Source organism: Opisthocomus hoazin, chromosome 17, assembly GCF_030867145.1.
Source record: "Opisthocomus hoazin isolate bOpiHoa1 chromosome 17, bOpiHoa1.hap1, whole genome shotgun sequence".
In the NCBI taxonomy this organism is placed as follows: domain Eukaryota; kingdom Metazoa; phylum Chordata; class Aves; order Opisthocomiformes; family Opisthocomidae; genus Opisthocomus; species Opisthocomus hoazin.
In genome coordinates, this window is record NC_134430.1 from 4,765,792 (window position 1) to 4,786,326 (window position 20,535).

The 20,535-nt window shown below is 69.0% G+C and overlaps 1 protein-coding gene across 5 annotated transcripts in view; it reads right to left on the bottom strand.

The window, feature by feature from the left end:
- Positions 1-19,282, bottom strand: part of AHDC1 (AT-hook DNA binding motif containing 1) — a 54,239-nt gene extending 34,957 nt beyond the window's left edge. Inside the window, exons 1-2 of one of the 5 annotated variants that reach the window (XM_075438069.1) lie at positions 19,116-19,282; positions 18,468-18,588 (exon numbers count right to left, since the gene is read on the bottom strand). Coding sequence is in view for 1 of the 5 variants with exons in the window: in XM_075438068.1 (XP_075294183.1) it covers positions 18,468-18,603 (136 nt within the window). In the remaining 4 variants the exon portion in view is untranslated. Of the gene's footprint in view, positions 1-12,706; positions 12,845-16,813; positions 16,845-18,467; positions 18,667-18,959; positions 19,005-19,115 lie in introns of those variants that run through there. The other 4 variants (XM_075438070.1, XM_075438068.1, XM_075438073.1 and 1 more) reach the window with 4 other exon arrangements.
- Positions 19,283-20,535: the final 1,253 nt, after the last annotated feature.

The following is a 20,535-nucleotide window of genomic DNA, read 5'->3' on the forward strand; positions in this document are numbered from 1 at the left end:
CGTTCCGGAGGCTGGATCCGACCAGGCAGGCTGAAAGGCTCTGCCTTTGTCCGGCTCCCCCCGCCGCGCTTCCCCTTATCTGGCCGAGCCGCCTTGCCAAGAGCAGGCAGGAGGACGGCGGCAGCGAGAGCCGGCGAGGGAGAGGCCATTAACTCTTCTTTGGCTTCTGCAGAGTGCCACCAGCACCTCTCCACCACCCCTGCCCGCCCTCCGAAACCGGGGAACCCCCCCCATCGCTCAGTGCTGCACCCCAAAATGCCCAGCTGGGCACAGCAGCACATCCATCCGCTTCTCTGCCCCCCCCCAGCATCCCCGGGGGTCCGAGCATCCTCGGAGGGGTCCGAGCATCCCCGGGGGGGCTGCAGCCAATGCGGGGACTGGGCAAGGCGGGCATCCCGGGGGGCAGCGGGGGAGCTGGGCTATCTGTCTGCAGAGCTCGGCGCAGCAATTAACCTCGAGAGAGCAGCCGCGGCTCCTGCCAAGAACCACATTAGGTGTGTGTGGCAGCGTCTAGACATGCGAGAGACCAGAGGCCTTGATCTGGAGGAAGGCGGCTCCATCCCTTCCCCTCGCCTCGCCCGCCACCCCCCCCAGGGACCCCACGCAGGGGTCCGGCCAGCCCCGGGGCTGGATCGAGGGATGTGGGGATGGGAGGGATGCGGGGATGGGAGCACGAGGCTGAGCTCGGCCCCTTATCCCGCTGTGCGGGTCGGAATAGCTCCGTGCTGGGATTTTCAGCTGGGGGCTCTGCCGCTGGGCACGGTACGGAGTGGCACAGCACGGCACGGCATGGCTGCACCACCGCACACTGCATCCCCACGGATGCCGAACCCCCGTGTCCCCAGCCATCGGCGGGAGGAGGAGGAGGAGGAAGGTGGCTGCAAGCGGTGCCCGAGCCAGCTCCCAGCCAGGAGGTGCCACGACCACCCCGGCAAACCCCTGGACCAGCCCCGCAGCTGGGGACGGAGGGGAAGAGACCCAGCTCGCCGCCTCCCCATGCCCGTCCTGGCGAGCGGGTGGGTGCCGTCAGCCTGTTTGCCCAGGCAGGTCGGCGGAGCCAGGTGGGCACCGTGGGGGCTGGGCACCCTCCCTGCCAGTGCCCCCCATGCCCGTGACCCCCCCTTGCTCTCGCCTCCCAGGTACAGGCACCCCAGACGGCTGCAGGATGCTCGGGAGAAGAGATTTTCCCGACATTAATTAATTAAAATAAACAGCGAATTAAATACAGCAAAATTAAAATAGCTCCGGAAATTAATTTTCAACAAAACCCACCTGGAAAGGCTGGATATTTAAAGAATTAATGGAGCCCTCTGAGACCATAAAGAACCGCCAAGCTCCCGGCATCCACCAGCCCCCTCCGCACCCCCCCGGGGACCCAGGGCCGTGGGGAAGCCAGGATGGGACCCCCGCCCGAGCCCAGCTCCCACATCCCCACGCCGGCCGCCTCCTCCCCGCTCGCAGCCGCCTCGCCGTGCCGCTGCCCGCACGTGCCCGCATGCTGCCAGCGATGCAGGCGCGAAGGATGCGGGCGCGCTCGCTGCGGTCCCGCCGCGGGCACGGCTCGGCGGGGGGCTGCCAGCACCCTGCCCGGCGAGGCTCTGCGGGGACGCCGGGCTCCGGCTTCGCCCCACGGACCACTGGTCCCGGGGTCGGGGGGACCCGCTCCGGCGCAAGGATGTCCCCGTCACCCTCCCAGCCGAAACCTGACGGACACCCCGACCTCCAAACGCTGGCTGCCAGCCCCTGGGCGCTCCGGACCCCCCACAGCTCTCCCCACGTGTAATCCCCCCCCAACCGAAGCAGGATTACTGGGTGAGCAGGCTGCGGGGAAAGCTCCTTACCAAGCGCGGCGGGCGGGTCGATGGGGTCCCGAGGGGCCCGGCGGGGCGCGGGCAGAGTGCCGGGAGGGCAGCGGACGGGGCGCGGGGCCGGGGAGCATCGCTGCGCCCGGCCGGGCTCTGGCCCGAGACCAGGCACAACTCGTCGCACGGTTGGGGCGTGCCGAACCGACCGCGGCGGGAAGTCCCGTCCCGGCGCGCGCCAGCCCTCCCACGGCACCGTCGGCGTTTCCTCTGCGCTGCGCACAGGCGCAGCGACAGAGACACCGGCGAGCGCAGAAAGGCTCCGGAAGGAAATGGAGAAAGCGAGAAGAAGCCGGGCAGGTGGAGAGCAGGAGGGGCCGCGGCCGCCCCGGCGCGGGGTGCGAAGGGGTACCCAGGGTTCCCCACCGCCCCGGGGTGCCCCGTGGGCAAACCCCCACTTGGGGAAACTGAGGCACGGCGGCAGGCGGGGAGCAGCTCCGCACGCCGTGGTCCGCTCGGGGCCCCCCACCCTCCCGGGGAGGGAAACGCTCCCCGCCGGGGCGGCCGGGATGACACCAGCTCCCCGGCCTCCTCCCGCTCCACCCTGTTCCCGCAGGAACCCGGGCGTCCGGGCCGCGGGCAGGCAGCCAGCCCTCCCTCCCGCCCGCGCTCCCGCCCTGCCTGCGCCGCCGGTGCCCTCGCCGCCCGCGTCCCCAGCCCGGCTCGCGCCGGCCTCCCTCCCCGGGCACGCACCTTCCGCGGCGTGTCACGGCGACCTTGGCGCGGTGCCGCGGCCGCTCCGTGCCAAACTTCGGCGGCGATGCCCGCGGCGGAGCTGGGGGTGACGGAACGGGTGGGCAGGGAGGCTTTTTTCCCCCATTTATTTATTCGCTGGGTGGGTTGGTTGGTGGTTTTTTTTTTTATCCTTGCCAGAGACAAAGGCAGCCGGCGTGCCCGGCCGCGGGGTTCGGAGCGTGCCGGCGGCGCCGGGACCCGGCGGCGGTGCCGGAGCCAACCACGCCGGGGGCTCTGGGTGGCCGGTTTCCTCCGCACACAGATGGCTGTTTCGACTCAGTCGAGCGCTTGACCTAAATCTCCTCCTGATCCACGGGAGCTGCAGTCCCTCGGCAGCGCAGCTCAAGGCGAGGAGGAGGAGGAGGATGAAGGCGGGGGGGGGGGGGAACCACGGCCAGCTGTGGACCGGCGGGAGGGTCGTGCCGAAGGGGCCCCCCCACCCCGAGCTTGGCAGCAGGGATGGCGGAGGCGGCGGTGGAGGGAAAGAAAGGGGGGGGGAAATATCTCCCACGCTTCAACCTCTGCCCGCGCCTGCGTGCTGCGCCCGCCGAGGCCAGGGCACCCGCCCCGCCGGGCTCGACGCCCCGGCAGACCACTTCCTCGGAGAGGGGCCCCGCCGCAGGAAGCTCCAACGGCTCGAAAGTTTCGGCTCTGACTCAACCGCTGGCTGGGGCGACCGAGCCGGCCCCGGCAAAGCGAGGGGAACCCACGGGACCCCGGGGGGGTTTGGGGCGCCGAGGTGGGGGATTTTGTATTTTTTTTTTTTTTGGGTTCCCCAGCCGAGGGTTGTCTGCGAGGCATGGCACTCCACCCCCAGCGCCGGAGCAGCCCAAACCGGCTTCCCAGCGACAGCAGAAAGCTTTTAAAATCCCCTACGCGCGGCATGACTCACTCCAGAGCCAGTGCCCAAAACAAGCTCCGACACGGAGAGGAATGGCGAGCGAGCAGAGATGCTGGGGGCGGGCAGGAGGGGCTGGCGAGGGCCGCCGAGGGGGAAAGGGGGAGACAGAAGGAGGGAGAGAAAAGAGAAGAGGCAGAAATAACAGCATCTGAAACTCTGCCTGCTGGAGGCTAATTGGTTCCGGCACAGCCTGGTTTGTTTGGCAATGTTTCCTCTAATCCTTCAGGCTCCCAGCCCCAGGGACACGGGGACATCTCCTCGCCCGGCACCGACACCCGGCCAGCGCCTCTGCGGCACCCCCAGCTCGGGTCCCCCGTCGTCCCCCCAGCCTCGCGATGCAGAGGGGTGATGCCGGGACAGGCTCTGCCCACCCTGGGGTCCCCCCACCTTGGGCTGCACCCCGCCATGGGGACGTCCAAGGGTTGGTGTCCCCCGATCCGGTGCCCGGGACAGGCTCTGCCCACCCTGGGGTCCCCCCACCTTGGGCTGCACCCCGCCATGGGGACGTCCAAGGGTTGGTGTCCCCCGATCCGGCACCCGGGACAGGCTCTGCCCACCCTGGGGTCCCCCCACCTTGGGCTGCACCCCGCCATGGGGACGTCCAAGGGTTGGTGTCCCCCGATCTGGCGCCCGCTGCAAGGATGCTGGGAGGAACCGGGGCGGCGGAGGGAAGGGAGGGGAAGGGACGGGGTTGGAGGGGAAGGGGAGAAGGGGGGGGCCCCACGGCCCAGCATGGCCGAGCCAGAGCACTAGCCAAGAGTCGGCAGCTTTGTTCCAGGTGCCGGCTCCCTTTTTTTCATTAGGCTAATGGGATGCGGATGCATTATTCCATTCCACATGCTGCTAATGAACCACTCAGGCCAGTGCATTTGCATTAATGTGCAAAGCACTGGAGGAGGGTGGAGTGGCTGCATCTGGCCAAGGCTGACCTTCCCCGGCGCGCGGCCCCGCAGCCCCCCGAGCCCCGCCGCGCTCCCGCAGCTCCGCCGGACCCTTGATCTCCCCGGGACGGCTCGGACGCGCATTCCAGGACACATTAACCAGCCCTGAGCGAGCCCCAAGCCCAACCACCCCAAGCTCGCCGCCCACGCCGTGCCCTGTTGGGTTCCCCACCCCTCCCCAGCTGGGTCCCAGATGATGCCCCGCTGCCAGCACCCCCGTCCACACCCCAGCCCTGACACCCCACGAGCAGAGGGGACCGCAGCATCCCTCCCGCGCTCCCCAAAAAGCGATCGCTCCCACCTCCTGCGAGGAAACCTGCTCGGCGTGTGCCCCCTCCCCAGTTATTTTACTGGGACCTCCCAGCACCACCCCAAAGCTCCCCTCCGGCACCCCAGGGCCGTCCCCCGGGCCCCCTCCCGGGGTGCTGGCAGGGAGCGGCGGGCGCGGGCGTCATCGGAGCCCTTGGGTTGTTTGTCACGGCTCCCAACTGCCTCCGTCCCCGGAGAGGTTTCGAAGGCGAGTGACCCACGAACTGGAATGCGCAAAGCCTCCAGCAAACAGAGCCAGCTGGGAGGGGGGGGTTGGGGGGGGGGGGGAGAGCGGCGAGGGGAGAGCAGCCGGCCCCACGGCACGGCTTCGCGCGCGGGCACCGATATGGACGCACGGCTCCGACGTGTTCTCCCGGGCTGGGCTGGGATGAGAGCGGTCCACCAGCCTCGTCGTGTCCCCCAGCATCGCCAGCCATCGCGACAGGGCTCCCAAACCCTCGTGTTCCCCTTCCCAGCATCCTCCCAGCCCTGTTTTTTTCAGCAGCGGGCGACCTCCCGGCACAGCTCGCCCGCAGCCCGGTACGGTGCCGTACGGCACCGTACCGGGCTGCGGGCGAGCTGTGCCGGGAGGATGCTTCACCCCTCGCCCAGCCTCAAGACCCGAATCCTCACGTGGCCGCAGGACACCACACTGGTATCCCCAGGTCCCCCCGCCATGGCCGATGCCACCCCCCCAGTGCCAGGAGGGCTCCCAACCGGCGGCAGCGGCGACGGGCATGGGTCTGCTGCACCGGGGGGGGCACGGCGGGGTCTCTGTGCCCGGCGTTACGAAGCCCCCCACGCCCGAGCGCGCGCGCACGCGGGTGTCTGGGTTTGTCACAGCCTGGTGAGCAAGTTAATCTCGGGCTCCCTGACACGTGGAATAAAATCGCGATCCCGTAATGGAATTCATTCGTCTTCCTGTCCAGGCGGAGAACGAGCCCCCCGCCGGGACCGGGGCCGGGGCCGGGGCAAGGGAGCCAGTGGGTCAGCACCCAGTTGGGGGCCCTGCCTGCACCCACCCCCCTCCCCGCCATGGGACCCAGCCAGATCCGTCCTGAGCCCAGGGATGTGTAAAACACCGGGTGCTGCGATGTGTCCCCTTCCCAGGGGACCTCGGCCACGTCCACCGGGGTCACTAACATGGGTTGGACCCCCCCCCCCCTACCCAGGGCGATCAGGGGTCCCGCCATGCTGGACGGGCAGCTCACGAGGTGGGAAAGGGAAACTGAGGCAGGCAGCGGCGCTGGGGAAGGGGCAATCACAGTGGCAGGAAGAGAACAAGGCAAAATGTCCCTCTGTCCCCACGGTTCCTTCCCCTCTCCCGGAGCCTCGGGCAGCCCCGGCGCGGAGGACCCACCCCAGGGACCCTGCAGGGACGTCACCGCCTGGGGCACCCATGGGTGAGCCCAGCATGTCCCCAGGGACTGGCTCACCCGCAGCGCGTGGCCCCTGCCGATGCCACGGGTGTACGCGACGGAGAAAAGCCCTTACGGGGCTAAAGCCAAGCAGGACAGGAGGCCGTGGGGCCGCCGTGCTGCCCCGTGCCTCAGTTTCCCCCTGACACCCACAGCAAGGCCAGCCCCAGGCGGGAAAGCGGCCTCGTGGCTGGGGAGGAGGAGAAGGAGGAGGAGGAGGAGAAAAAGGAGGAGGGCTGCTCCTTCCCGGGCACACAAAGCCCCTTTCATAGGGGCCGAGTTTGGATTTCCTCCGCCAGCCCAGCACCTCGCTGCCTCCCGCCCTGCCAGCAACGCTGCGGTCGGAGCCGGGGGCTGGCGGGTCGGACGCCTGAGGGGACACGGGGGACATTCGGGTGGCTTCAGCCCTCGCCCCGACCATCCCCTTGATTTTCCCCTCCTGTCAGCTTTTAATTATACCCCTAATAAAAGTCGCTTTGCAGGGAAACGGGAGCTTTGTTGCTCAGGAGCTCATCTGCTCCCGCTGCTCCTTCCCCGCTTTAAACCGTAATCCTCAGCTGGGGACACTGCAATTAGCCACCGCGGAGCCGGGCACCGTGTCACGGAGGATTAGGGCTCCCTTCGGCGGGGAGAGGGTCGATGGCTCTGTGCCCCCCCGCAGCCCCCAAAGGAGGGGGACGAGCCTAAGGACCCCCCCCCAGCCAGGCAGCCCCCAGCCCACCTCCTCTGGGGTACCCACAGCCCCGCACCCCTGCACTGCATCAGTGCCACCGGGGTATTTTCGGGGTGCAGGGGAGCTACAGAGCATCAACCGTCCCCCCCAGAGCCCCCCGAGCAGAGAGACCCATGAAGGCCTTCCCAGGGGTCAGGTGGCTTCGCACGATGCGACTGCAGGGACAAATATGGGGTCTGGGGGACCAACATGAGCCTCAACCCACATCCCTGCGTGCCTGCCACCCCCCAACGCCTACCCCCAGGAGGGGAAACTGAGGCACCGGGCCCCATGACGCACGTCCCGCAGCAGCCCCGCGCCGAGGAGAGCTGCGACACTGCCAGGGAGGAAGGCGACAGCCCCCAGCCCTCTCCCCGGGCACGATGCTCCGCTGCGGGGTCAGGCTGGCTGCAGGCAGGGAGCTGCCGCGCTGCCGGACCCCCCCGCTCGCCAGCCCCCCGACAACGGAGCACGAGGGGTGCAGGAACCATCGGCGCTCCCCGGCACCGAGCTGGCGGACCACCCAGCTCTGGCGCGGTGACACGGGACCCCCACCCACGGTGCAAAGGCCACATCCGCGGCGTGGCAAAGGGGTCACTCGACCCCTTCAAGCCCCCCAAAAGCAGCCCGTGAACAGCTCCGGGGTGCCCGCTCGCCCATCAGCCTCTCCCCGGGGTTGGGGAGGCGAGCGGGGAGCACAGGCGCTCGTTAGCGGCCGCTCATTAAGAACTCTCTGGGAGGAGGAAGGTACCCGGGGGCACCTGCACCTCCGTTTAATGAGCTGCAGCGCCATTAAACCGGCCACAGCGCGGGATTTGGGCACGGCGGGGCTGCTGGCGCGGGGGGCTGACCCCCACCCGGACCCCCACCCAAGCCCCGGGGTGCGGGTGTCCACGCTGGCGTGGGTGGGGGAATGGGAGGGACGCAGGGAGTGGAGTCACGGTGACAACCGCAGGCAGCGACAGTGGCAGGGCTGGGTGGCGGCTGCTGCCCCGAGCTCCCCGACAGCCCCGGGGGGCACCCGGCCGCCGCTGCACCCCCCCACGCCTGTGCCCATGGGTGCTGCATGGAGAGGGCGATGGTGGCTGGGGAGCGGTGCCGCACGCCGCACCGGTGCCCGCGCAGAGGGGGGGACAGGACCCCCGGGTCCTCGGGGTCGGTGGGGACCCTCCCACCACGGGTGCCCCCGACCAGGGAAGGGGACCCAGGTGTCCTGCTCTATCCCAGCACCCAGAGCTCCCAGTCTGACCATTAAAACACAGCCCCACCAGCACCCAGGCGTCCGGGACGATGCTCCCGGGTGCACCCTAAGACCCCACGGACGGGCTCATGACCCCCACCCCGACCCCCGGTCCGGCAGGACGCCTGGGTCCCCGCGGCCCCCCCACCCTGCCACCCAACCCACCCGGCGTGGGGCTCTCCCTCGTTAATGTTTACTCGGGTTCGTTAGCGGCACATCGCCACGGCAACCGCGCAAGCTGCGCGCCACCGCCGCGAGGACGTCCCCGCGCGTGGGGTCACCGCGGGCACCCGCCACCGCCGCCACCCCCCCCCCCGGGCGCGCGGGGCTGGGGGACGGCGCGGGGAGCAAAGGGGTGCGGGGACAGCGGGGTTCGCCCCCTCCCCGCCGGGGTGGCGTGGCCCGGTGTCACCCGGGCGGGGGGTGACAGCCCCCGAAGCGCCCGCCGCCAGGGCGCTGCATTATTTATAAATCAGAGGAGCGGAGGGGGCTCGGTGGCAGCTGCAGAGCCCCCGCGGGCCACCCTGCCCGGCGTCACGCAGCCACGGAGCCCGCTGGCACCCAGGAGGGACGACGGGGACGCGGCTGCCCGCGGGGCTTGGCAGAGCCACGGGGTGCCCAGATGCCACCCTGCCGTCCCCTCGGACGTGGGGGACGGCCGGCGTGTCCCCGTGTCCCCCCGCACCGCCCGACGCTGCCTCCTGCCACCGCGAGCCCACCGCAGATGGGTGATGGCCAAGAGAGGGGTGCCCCCACCCACGACGCAGCCAGCCCCCCTCACCCCCCGGCACACGGCAGGGTCCTGGCCGTACCACAGCATCCTCAGCCCAGAGCAGGATGCGGCCCCGGCTCCGCTTGCTACGGCAAACAGGTTTTCCTTCAGCTTGGCAGAATCCTCCCACCTCCTCCCCGCCGCGAGTCCCACCTCCGGGCTGAGGAGGGGGGGGGGGGGGGGAAGGCTGAGCTTTTAATTTTTCATTATTAATTTCCCATCGATGCCGAGAGGCGCCGGGGCTCAGCCGCCCCCAGCATCGCCCCCCCGCGCGCTCCCTCGCCGCCCTCCCGGAGCTCAGCACCGGCTGAAGCCGAGCCAGGCTGCCGAGAGGATTAATTCTGCATGACTGCCCATCTCCGCGGGGGGACCCGAGACCCTCAGGCCTGCAGCAATCTTGAAAATTCCTCCAGCCCAACTTAATTCCCTCTTCCTGCAGAGCTGGCGCATCTGCTGCAGTCAGGCACGGCGAGAGGGGGACGGTGGGAGAGGGGGGGACGCTGGCACCCATGACCGCCGTCGGCTCCGGCACTGGGCGGTGGCCCCGCCGCGGTGGTCGCCTTGTCACTGCAGGGTCACCCGAAGGCACGCCGGTCACCCACCCCGGCTGCCCGGGCGGTGGCACGGGGAGAGGGGGCTGCGGTGGGGGTGGGGGAAACTGAGGCACGCCGGGGCAGCCCTGGGGACGGTGGCTGGGTTCAGCCCCCCCCGCATCACAGCGCCGGCGTGTTGCCACCCCCCCCGCCAAGGCTGAGACTCCCCAAAACCAGGAGGCTGACTTAAAAATGGGGCTTTTCAAACCCCTACGGGCTCTGTCTCCCCGGGGGGGAGCTTATTCAGACCCCCCCACGCCGCTCGCGTCCTTTGCAGCCCCGAGGGACAGACCCCCCCCCAGCCGAACGTCACCCAGGGACGCTCGGGGTCTGGGGTCCCTGGATTTTGGGGTGGGTTACGGAACCTCAGCTGCTGCTTGGGAAACAGCCCCGCATCAGAGTGCAGCCCCCCCCCCCCCCCAGCCCCCTCTCCCCGTGGACAAGGACCCCAGCGTCACCGGGGGGGCTGTGCACACCCAGAGCTCTCACCGTAGGACCCCCCAGCCACGCGAGCCACCCCGAAACAGGGCAGGAAGCCTGGCCAAACCGGAGGGGGGGGGGGTGCACCCCCCCAAACCCCCGCCACGCAACCCCGGGGGACGGCAGCGTGTCCCTGCGCTTCGCAGGCTCCGCAGCCGCCGCTGAGCGGGCAGAGCTCACCTTTGGGGTGGTGGGGAGGAGAAACAACACCCGGGGGGGGGGGGGGGGGGGGGAAATGCAGCCTCCAGACCCCAACCCTTGCTTGCACCCAGCCACCCTCCCGAGGCGTCGACAGCAGCCGGACCCCCGAGAGCCATCCCTCTGCCTCCTTGCCTGCAAGTGGCGGCCGGGAGGAAGATGAGGAGCGCAGCCCGGCCCAGCTGCGGATACACGCATTTAAATCACTTTATATCTTTACTTTCTCCTGCTCTGGCTGCGAGATGGGCTCTTTTTTTTTTTTTTTTTTGCATGCGTAATTAGGGGGTGGAACAGATGGCGGAGGGTTCGTTTAAAGTAATGCATCCATTAAAATAACCTTCGCTGTCGGGGACTGCGCTCCGACGGGGGCCTTGCTTCACCGGGGGCGGTGGGGGAGCAGCGGAGGGGGGGGTTTGTTCCGCGGGGAAGGGGGTGTCGGACTCTGGCTCCCGCTGGGACGCAGCATCCCGGATGGCGGGGCGGATTACGCCGACCCATCTCATCGCGGGGGCCAAACTGGGACCGAACTGGGGCCAAGCCGAGGTGGAAGCGGTCCTCTCCGGGGTTCGGTTTCCATAGCGATGTGATGGCAGCGAGATGGCGGGGAGGTAAAACCCAGCCAAAGGCCAGCGGCCAACCCTCCGGCATCTCCCAGCTTGGGGGGGGGATGCAACGGGCATCGTCCCCGCGGTCGCCGTGGGGGGCAGCTCCGGCCGGGGGGGGTACCCCCCCCGGCCGGAGCTGCCCCCCACGGCGACCGCGGGGACGATGCCCGCCGCTGTCCCCCCACCCACCGTAAAAACCCAAAATAGGCTGGAGGAGGACATTTCGCCTCGCCGGCCGCCTCCGGCTTTCCAAACCCCGGGTTCCCGGGAGAGGCTTTGTTCAGGCACCGGAGGAGCGGAGGCCAGAGAAAGCAGGAGTGCCCTGCCAGCTCTTGTGTTTCACTCCCGAGGAATGCCGGGGAGGGGAACGCTGTTCCCCCCCCACCACCACCACACCCCCCCTTCCGCCTCCCCAACAGGCGCGCGGCCAGGCTGCAGGGTGCCGAAGCTGGGAGGAAGAGGAGGGGAGGGCGCGTGGGGATGAAGGATGGGGAGGCGGGCGTCGCGCGGGTGCCGCGGTACCACCGCGTGCGGCCGGGGCTGGCAGAGGGTGGGCTGGGGGGGGGACACGCGATGACACAGACCCCGGGGTGGCACGGCAACGCCGAGCACCGCGCTGGCTCGCTCGGAGCGGAGCAAATAATTCCGCGCGGATACGACACCCCTGTCTTGGAAAAGAGGAGAACCTCCCATGCTTACCCCCCCCCAAAAAAAAAAATTGGGGGGCTGCAGAGAGGCAGACGCCGGGGACGGGGCTGGGGAAGGGCGAGAGCAGCAGCAAACTCCAACCCAGCCATGCGTGTGCAAATATTTCGTGTGCACTTGCGAAGGTGCTTCTGCTGCCTTCAGGGCATCGCTGCGTTTGAAGCATCAGAGAGGTGGGAACTGGGGGGGGCGCGGATGGGGAGCCAAGGCCAGGGCTGCGCTGGAGGGGGGCGGGGGGGGGGTCTCTGCTTTCCAGCTGGGCTGGGGGGCCCAAGGCTGGCCCCCGGCCACAGCGCGGGGAGGGCTGGGACGAGCTCAGCTTCGCCCCGAGCCGTGCAAATGCTGGCTCCCGCCTCACCGCCCCCTCCCCGACCACAGCCCCCAGACCCCCTGGGCTTGTGCATCTCTCCTCCTCCTCCTCCTCCTCCTCCCCCGGCATGCCTCGCTGCTCCCCTGCGCTCCCGCTCTCCAGCACCCCGGGGTGTCCCCGAGCACCCCGGGGTGTCCCCGAGCGCCGGTGCAGCCCGGGGGACAGCCGGCAGCTGCGGCACCGCGGCGGCTGACGCCAGGAGCGGGACGGGGCCGCGGCTCTCGCCAACGCCTCCGTGCCCGGTGCCGAGATGCCGACGGCTGGGGCGGCGATGGCAGGCGTGAGGGACCGAGGGGACACGCGGCGTGGCGGCGACGGGCTGGGGAGACGCCAACGGCCAAGGGGCGATCGCAGCAGGACCCGGACTGCGGGGTGACGGGGGGTCCCCGGGCCAACAAGGGGAGAAGCCCCTCCGGTTTGCCCTCCCCAGCCCCACGCACGCATCGAGGAGAAGCCGCCGCGCCTGCCAGCCGAGGGACACCGGGTTCTGCCCCGTCCCCACGCCGTCCCCCCGGCCACCAAGCCACCCTGCCGCTCGCCGGTCCGAACCCCCCCGGCTCATCCCTGTCCTCCCCCCAGCTCGCCGGCCATCACGCCCGCCCCGCCGCCCCTTCGCCTCCCCCGGCGTTTCGGCCGCTCCCTTTGGTGCACCCCAACACCGTGAGCTCTTCCCGCTCCCCCAGCCGCCAATCCGCCGGGAAAACTGGTCCCAGTTCCCGCGCCGGCTCCGCCAGCTCCGCGGGTCTGGGGGGCCGCGGGCCGGCCCCCCGCTCACCACGAACAATGGAGCCTTGTTCCAGCCGGGCTCTGTCCGCTGCGACCCGGGCTGCGACACCTCCCTGGGCAACGCGCTGGCCACTCTCACCTCTACGTCTCTCTCGCTGTTTCCCAGCTCCCTCCTGACAACTCCCCGTTCCCGATCGCTTCTCCTCCCCGCGGGTCCATGTTAAGCTACATTCTCCTTTCAGCTGGGTGGAAAACAGCGGTAATAACCATGTGGAGAGAGCCGTGCCCCCCACCTCCACTTCCCTCCCACTTTGGGGTTCAGATTTCATTTCAGCAAAGCAGCTTCCCCCGCCTCCAATTTCTTCCCCCAAACCGAGTCGCTGTCGTCTCGTCTGATCTCGGCAGGGGCCGGGTGGATGCTCAGCTCCTCCTGGCTCAGGATCTGCTGCCAATCTGGACCTCGCAAACTGGTTCTCACACGGCTCCCGCCTAGCACCTCCCTCTCGGCATTTATTGTCCCTCCTCAGCCACCCAGACCCAGCTTGCTCCTTGCCACCCTGCTCCCCATGCCACCCTGACACCCTGCTCCCTGCCACCCTGCTCTCCATGCCATCCTGCTCCCCGTCACCCTCCTCGCTGTCACCCTGCTCCCCATGCCACCCTGCTCCCCATGCCATCCTGTCACCCTGCTCCCCATGCCACCATGCTCCTTGCCACCCTGCTCCCTGTCACCCTGCCACCATGCCACTCTGCCACCCTGTCACCCTGCTCCCCATGCCACCCTGCTCCCCATGCCACCATGCTCCCCATGCCACCCTGTCACCCTACTCCCCTGCCACTCCATCACTCTGCTCCCTACCACCTTGGTCCATGCCACCCTGTCACCCCGCTCCCCACGCCGCCTCGCCCAGCGACGCGCCGGGTGCCACGCTCCGCTCCCGTCCCTGCTTCTGCTCAGGCACCTCCAACCCCAGGCCAAACCACCGAGCTCGCCGGGCGAGATTTATTCCCGGAAAATTCCCGAGGGCCCCAGCGGGGCCGGCAGCCGGCGGGGAGCGGAGCAGCCCCGCAGCCTCCCTTCCTCGCGCAGCCGAGGAGCTCGTCTCCCTCGCCCAAGGCGCTCCGTCCTCCTCCAGATATTTTAGGCCCAGGTTTTGCGAGGAATGTACAGGCACCAAGCCCGAGCCGAGGCGCTGAAGTCAGCAGGAGGTGAAGAGCGTACGTGGGGCTCGGGGCCCCGGGGGCGGCCGCGGCGCGGGGACGGGATGGGGTGGGATGGGGTGGGATGGGGTGGGATGGGGTGGGATGCTGCTCCCTCCGCCTGGAGCTCGTTTAGCGGCGGGAAGGGCAGAGGTTGGAGCCGGCGGATGCCAGAACTGCTTCGCTCTCCCTCCGAGAGGATCAATACCACATTTCGCCGCTCCCCCCCCCCTCCCCGTCTCCCCGCATCGCGCCAGGCCAGGCTGCATCAGCGCTCGCCCGCGTGCACGCCTGCGCGGGGTGGGCTTCGGCATGGGGAGGGGGGGGTCCCCGCCGCTGCCTGTCCCTGTCCCCTCCACTGAGGAGGGGAAGGTCCAGGGCGAAGCTCCCAGGGCGGCGTGTCCCCTGCCAGCACCGACCCAGACCCCCCTGCACCCCCCCAGCTCCGCTTGCCGCCCCCATCCCCGCTCACCAAACCGCGCACGTGCCGACCCCTCCCGCCAGCGCCCCGCCGACCCCCCCGCGCCCCATCCCCGCAGCCCCCCACCCCACGGCGGCTCGTCACCCCCCCGCAGCCCAGGCCGGCGTCCCCGGGGGGGCTTCGCCGTGCCGTGGCGGGAGTCCCAACGCGCGCCAGCCCTTGTCACGGCCCCGCTGGCACGAAGGCAGCCGGCGTGCTCCGACAGGCGAGCCCCCGGGGCAGCGTTCCTGCCTGGGCCGGGAACCCCAACTGTCCCCACCGGGCAGCCGGTTCGCAGGCATGTTCCTTCCCAGCACGTCCCTCCCTCCTTCCCCTCCGTCTCCAGCCTCCCTCGGCCGGCGAAAAGAGGGGAGCCGGCGGATTTTAATGAGCTCCCCGGAGGCATCGCTCTGCGCACCCCCTCCCGCTCCCGCCCTCTTCCCGCGCCCGGGAACCGATGCTCTGAAACACAACCCTCGGTGGCAAGCCTGGAAAAAAACCACAGGGCACATTTTCCTCCCCCCCACGCCCCCCCCTTTCCCTTTCCCTCCTCGCCTCCCCCAGCTTTTTGCTCTCCTGCCGATGCCAAAGACCCAGCCGGGCTCTTGTGCTTTCACTCGCAGCTGCAGCTGCCGATTTTCGCTGTAAGCCCTTGTGCCTAGAAGGCCCAGAGCGAGGGATTCTGGGACGCGGTGATTGAAGACAGCACCAGCGCGGAGACCATTGCTCAGACTTTCCCTGTCTGTCGCCCCAACGCTCAACCCACAGCGAGGGAGGGAAGGGGAAAAAAAAAGAAAAGAAAAAAATTTAAAAAAGGAAAGAAAGGGGGGGGAAAAAGGAAAGAAAGGGGGGGCGGAAGGAAAGAAAGGGGGGGAAAAAAAGGAAAGAAAGGGGGGGAAAAAAAGGAAAGAAAGGGGGGGAAAAAAAAGGAAAGAAAGGGGGGGAAGGAAAGAAAGGGGGGGAAGGAAAGAAAGAAAAGGGGGGGAAAAAAAGGAAAGAAGGGGGAAAAGGAAAGAAAGGGGGGAAAAAAAGGAAAGAAAGGGGGGAAAAAAGGACAGAAAGGGGGGGAAAAAAAGGACAGAAAGGGGGGAAAAAAGGACAGAAAGGGGGGAAAAAAGGACAGAAAGGGGGGAAAAAAGGACAGAAAGGGGGGGAAAAAGGACAGAAAGGGGGGGGAAAAGGACAGAAAGGGGGGAAAAAAGGACAGAAAGGGGAAAAAAAGGAAAGGAAAGGGGGAATAAAAAAGGAAAGAAGGGGAGGGGGGAAAAGATGGAGAGGAAAAAAAAAATATGGAGGAGAAAAAAAAAACCCAAACTGGACTGGCGCTCGCCCCTTGCCTCCCACGCAGAGCGGCACGCTCCGCTGCGCCGGCACCCAGCACCCCAGCCTTCGCCCGGGTCGGTCAGCCCGAGCTCCCCAGCCCCGCAACGCCCCGGTGAACTCCTGGCTGCTCGGCTTCGCCACGCCAAACCCCACCGCGAGCACGCCGGATCCCTCCCACCGCGCCGTACGTTGCCTTAAAAACTCGCAGCGGGCACCTGAGCGGCACCCTGGCTGTCTCCCTTCTGTGTCATTTCAGAGGAAAAATAATAATAACGCAGCTCTCGAGCCACTCTTCGCGGCACAGGGTAAATACCGGGGCGCGGGCGCGACGGGAGGCGACGCCGCACACGACGCCGGGTCCTCGCGCGAAGCCGAAAGGCTCCCCGGCGGCGGTGGGACCCTCGGGACGCACCCGGAGCCACGCAAACACCCCGGGCACAGGTCGCCACGTCCCTCCCGCATGCGAAAGCCCCCCGAGCGAGGGGGTCCCCGGTGTGCGGGCGCGCCTGGGGAAGGTCCTGCGGGACCGAATACCGGCCGGGCCAGGGCATCGCTCAGCTTGTGCCCCTGGGGCAGGGCAGGAACAGCTCCAGCCCGGACAGACGGACGGATGCGCGGTGGGGAAACCAGGCTGCGACCCCACGGACCCCCGCGCCGGCGAGAGGAGGGGGCTGCCGAGCATCTCCCGGCCAGCCGAGCCCTTGCGCCCCGAGAAGCGTCCCCGGCATCGCCGGCTCCCCGAGGACCGCGGTCGGACCGTGCGGCGCATCCCAGCCCCGAAGTTCGTCGCGCTGCGGGGCCGAGGAGGGGACGGCGGGGAGCGGGGGGGGGGGGACATGACACATCTGCGACGCGTTCGGAGGCCATCCCGCATCCGGGCAGCCCGGCCACAGGCCAGCGTCCAGCCGGCCGGCCCCGGGGGGCGGGGGGGGGGGGCAGCCCTGTCCTGTCGCCAGGCAAAAATCCCCCTTCCCCGTCCCCTCCAAGCCCGCTCCCGTTAACGAGCCCGGAAGAAGGAAACAGCCCTCCCCAGCGCTGCCCTGTTTACCAAGAGCTGGTTCCAAGCGCTCGGGAGAATAGCAGGAGCATTTCAAGGCCCTGTTTCCACTCGGCTGACACACACTATTTATAGAAGCCCACAATTCTCCCAGAGCTTTCCTCGGGATCTCAGCAGAAATAGCCCGCCCCGGGTCTCTGCCGCCTGCTCGAAGGAGGCCAGGGCAGCGCTGGCCCCCCCCCAACCCCCCCAAGGCTTCCCGTAACCTTCCACGGGCTTCCATCGCTTCTCCTCCGCCGGCCGCCCCGCTCCCGGCGTGTCCTTGGCTCCTCCATCCCCGCCACGCCGCCAACCCTTCGCCTCTCCCCCCGCCGCCAGCTCGGTTTTCCCGGTGGGTGCGCGGGGCCGGACGGCGGAGCGAGGGACGGAACCGGACGGCGGATGACGGGGGGCTATGGGGTGTGGGGGGGGTGTGGGGGGGGCTGGGGAAAGCCACCTCCCCGCCCGACTGCATCGGAGCGCGGCGCGGCCCCCCGGGACTCGCGCCGGGGATGGAGTTGGCCTATTCAGGTTACAGAGCCATGGCAGAGCGGAATTTGGCGCCGCGCCATCCCTTCTCCAGCCCCCCCCCACCCCCCTCCCCACCACCACCACCACCACCACCACCACCACCGCCGCCCTCCCCTGCAAATTCCTCAGCCCAGCAGGAGAAGCCAACGTAAGGGGACACCTGGGGGGGGGAGAGGAAAAGGGGGGGGGGGGGAGGAAGACGACGACACCCCGATTCGGACCGCGTGCCCCCCCATTGCCCACCAGCGCCTGGGTCGAGGGCGAGCAGGCAGGATCGGCGCCCAGCGCCCCGGGGGGGGTTCGCTCCTGCTCTCCGTCACGCCAGGATCAATCCGGAGCGACGCTGAGCACACAACGAGCTCAGCCCGCGGCTTTCGGTGGCCGTTTGGGCCACCACGGGCCGTGGGACTGGGGGCACGAGGCCACCGAGCCACGGCCGGGACCGCGGCCTCCCCCCGGCACGTAAACACGTGGGGGGACCCCGGCGTCCCCACCTGCCCCGGCCTTGGGGACACCAAACGCGTCCCCCCCGGGGTGGGCAGAGGGTCCGGCGTTAGCGTGACCCCGCGGGGTGCCGCTCAGCCCCCCCACCGAAGCCACTGGTCCCCCCGTGGTCCCCATCGCCGCGCGAGCACCGGGGGGGTGGGGGTTGGATTGAAATCAGCTGATCGATAAAAACAAATCAGAGGGGGGATGACAGGCACCGAAGCGACAACCGCTCGCCGAGCCCCGCGCCGCGGACCACGCAACTTCGCCGGCGGGGCTGGGGCGAGCCCCCCGCAGCCCCCCACTCCCCCCGGGTTGCCCCCCGCGGGGCAGCCCGCCGCTGCCCGGGGAAAAGGGAGGGGGGGGATGCTGTGCCCCGGGGGGGCCCCCCCACGACCCCCGGGAAGCCCGGCTTAGCCCCACACGCCCGGCCCGCTCTGACAGCTGTCACTCAGCGCTCAGCCCGGGGGGGGGGGGGAAAGGCCGGGGGGGGGGATGTGTGTGTGTGGACACACACGGGACGGGGGCCGGCCAGGGGGAGGGGGCCGAACTCGTGGAGATCGCAGCCCCCTCCTCCCCTCCCTCCCCGCCGGGGGCTCCCCCCCGGCTCTCCCCCCCCCCCCGCACGCCCCTCCCCGCCCCAAGTGCCATTAAACTCCCGCAATTTGGCACCAACTCGCCGCGCAACTTCAGCAGAGGGGACGGCGCCGGGGGGGGGGGGGGGGGGGGAACACACGACGACACACGCCTCCTCCTCCCGCCCCCCCCCCTCCCCGCTCTACCCAAAGGGGGTGTCCCGTCTGTCCCCCCCCCTCCCACCTCCCAGCCCCACACAAAGGCAGGGGGGGGTCCCCCGCTACTCACCCGCCGGCTCCTGCGCTCCGAGCCCCTCGGAGCCCACCCGTCCGGGGGGGCTCCTGCCGTCGGGGGGGGCTGCCTCCTGCCCGGCCGCGGGGGTCCCGGAGCCCTCGGCACCGCTCGCCACCTTCAACGAGAGCATTTCCAGCGCCTCCTGCTCACATTCTCCCCAGGCAACTCCGCTCCTGCCAGCCCGCCCCCTCCTCCGTCCCCTGCCTGCTCTTTCCTCGCCGCTTTCCTCCTTTCCCCCCCCACCGCCCCTCTATTTTATATATATATATTTTTTTCGGGGCTTTTCTCTCCCCTCTGCCTCTCAGCTTTGGCTTTCCCCCCCCCCCCCTCGATTGTTTTTTTTCCCCCCTCGTTTTTTTTCCCCCCCCGCTCTATTTTTTTCCCCCTCCTCTTATTTTTTCTTTTGCCCCCCCCCTCCTCCGCCTCTCACACACACACACACACACACACAAAAGGCAGCGGAGCGGGAGGCGGAGGGGAACCGACCTCCCCTCTGCGCCTCCGCCGCTCGCCGCCTGCGGAAAGCAAAGAAAGACACAGCGCAGCAGAGCCCTGGCTTGCCGCTGCCTCCCCCCTTCCTCCTCCTCCTCCTCCTCCTCCTCTTCCCTCCTCCTCCTCCACCTCCTCCTCCCTCTCTCTTGCCTTCTGCCGCTCCCGGCTTTGTGGGGGCTGGGATAAAAAAGAAGCGGGGGGGTGAGGTGGTGGGGGGGGGGAGAGCCGGCGGCGAGGCGCGCCCTTCCCCTCTCTCCCTCTCCGTTCTCGGCGGGGACCGCGGCTCCGCTTCGCTCCGCTGTCAGCGGCACGGCCAGCATCCGGCACCCCGGGGAGCCGTGCAGCATGCCGGGCCTTGTAGTCCTTCCTTCCCCCCCCCCCCCCCTTTTTTTTTTCCCCTCCTTTTCCTCCTCCCCCCCCCCCTTCTCCGCCCGTCTTTCTCCTCCCCGTCGCTGCGAAGCGCGCAGGGAGGGGCGCAAACGGGCGCGCAGCCGTTGCGCGCTGCTTAAGGACGGGGAGAAGTGGGTGGGGGGGGCAACCCGGGGGGGGGGGGGGCAAACCACCGAAGGTGGTTTGCCCCCCCCCCCCGGAGTGCCCCCCCCCGAGGTCCCAGTGGGATGCGCGGGGCATTGCTGCCCTCTCCTGGGTTACACCCGCACTGCGCACCCCCCCGCACCGTTGAGACGGGGACCCCCCTAATCCGGGGTGCTCATCACCTTCTCCCCCTCAGCACCCGCGTGCCCTGATGCGGCCCCTACGGAGCCACCCATGAACACCCCCCTCCCCTTTTTCCCTCCTCACCCTTTTCCCCTCCCAACCCCACTTTTAATTCTTATTATTTTATTCCCCCCCCCCCCCCCCAGCAAAACCTCTGTGCGGGGTCTGGAAACTTCCTCACAGTTCGGTACCACCCCACTCCTCCACGTTTTTCGGGGTACGGCGCTGCGTCCCCTCCCGGCCCGGGTGGGATGCCAGGAGGGCGAGCGGTGACCAAGGCCCCTTGGGACAGCGGGGAGATGCCCCCCAGCTCCCTGAGCCCCCCCCCTGCGCTGAACCCCCCTCCCCACAGCTCCGCCGAGCATCGCCCCAGCACCTTCCCCCCGAGTCTCCGCCGACGTTAATGTTCCCGGGTAGCTACAATCTAATTAAAGCAGATAATGCCGCTGCTGTTTGTTGTGACACGGTGTTTTGGGGAGCGCTGAGTGAAGGGTTCACCCCAGGGAATCGGGAATATCGCTCGGCTGCTAATAACACGTGAGTCATCATCGATGGAGGAGCACATGGGTGCAGGGAGAGACGCAGCACCTGGCGTGACGGCAGCCCTCCGCCTCGCCCGCGCGCTGCGGGTCGGGGTTCGGCGCGGGCGCAGCAGGCAGCCAGCGGTGAGTCTGCGCCCAGGGGACGCGCTGGGCACCCCAGCTTCGTTGCCAGACTGGGGTGAGCTGGTGAGCCATGGCCAAGCTGAGAGCTGTCTTCCAGCGGGGACCTATCGCACCCGAAACGCCGGCAGCTCCGTCACCGGGGTCCGCGCACCCCGGGGCGATCGGCGGGGACGGATCGGGGACGGGCT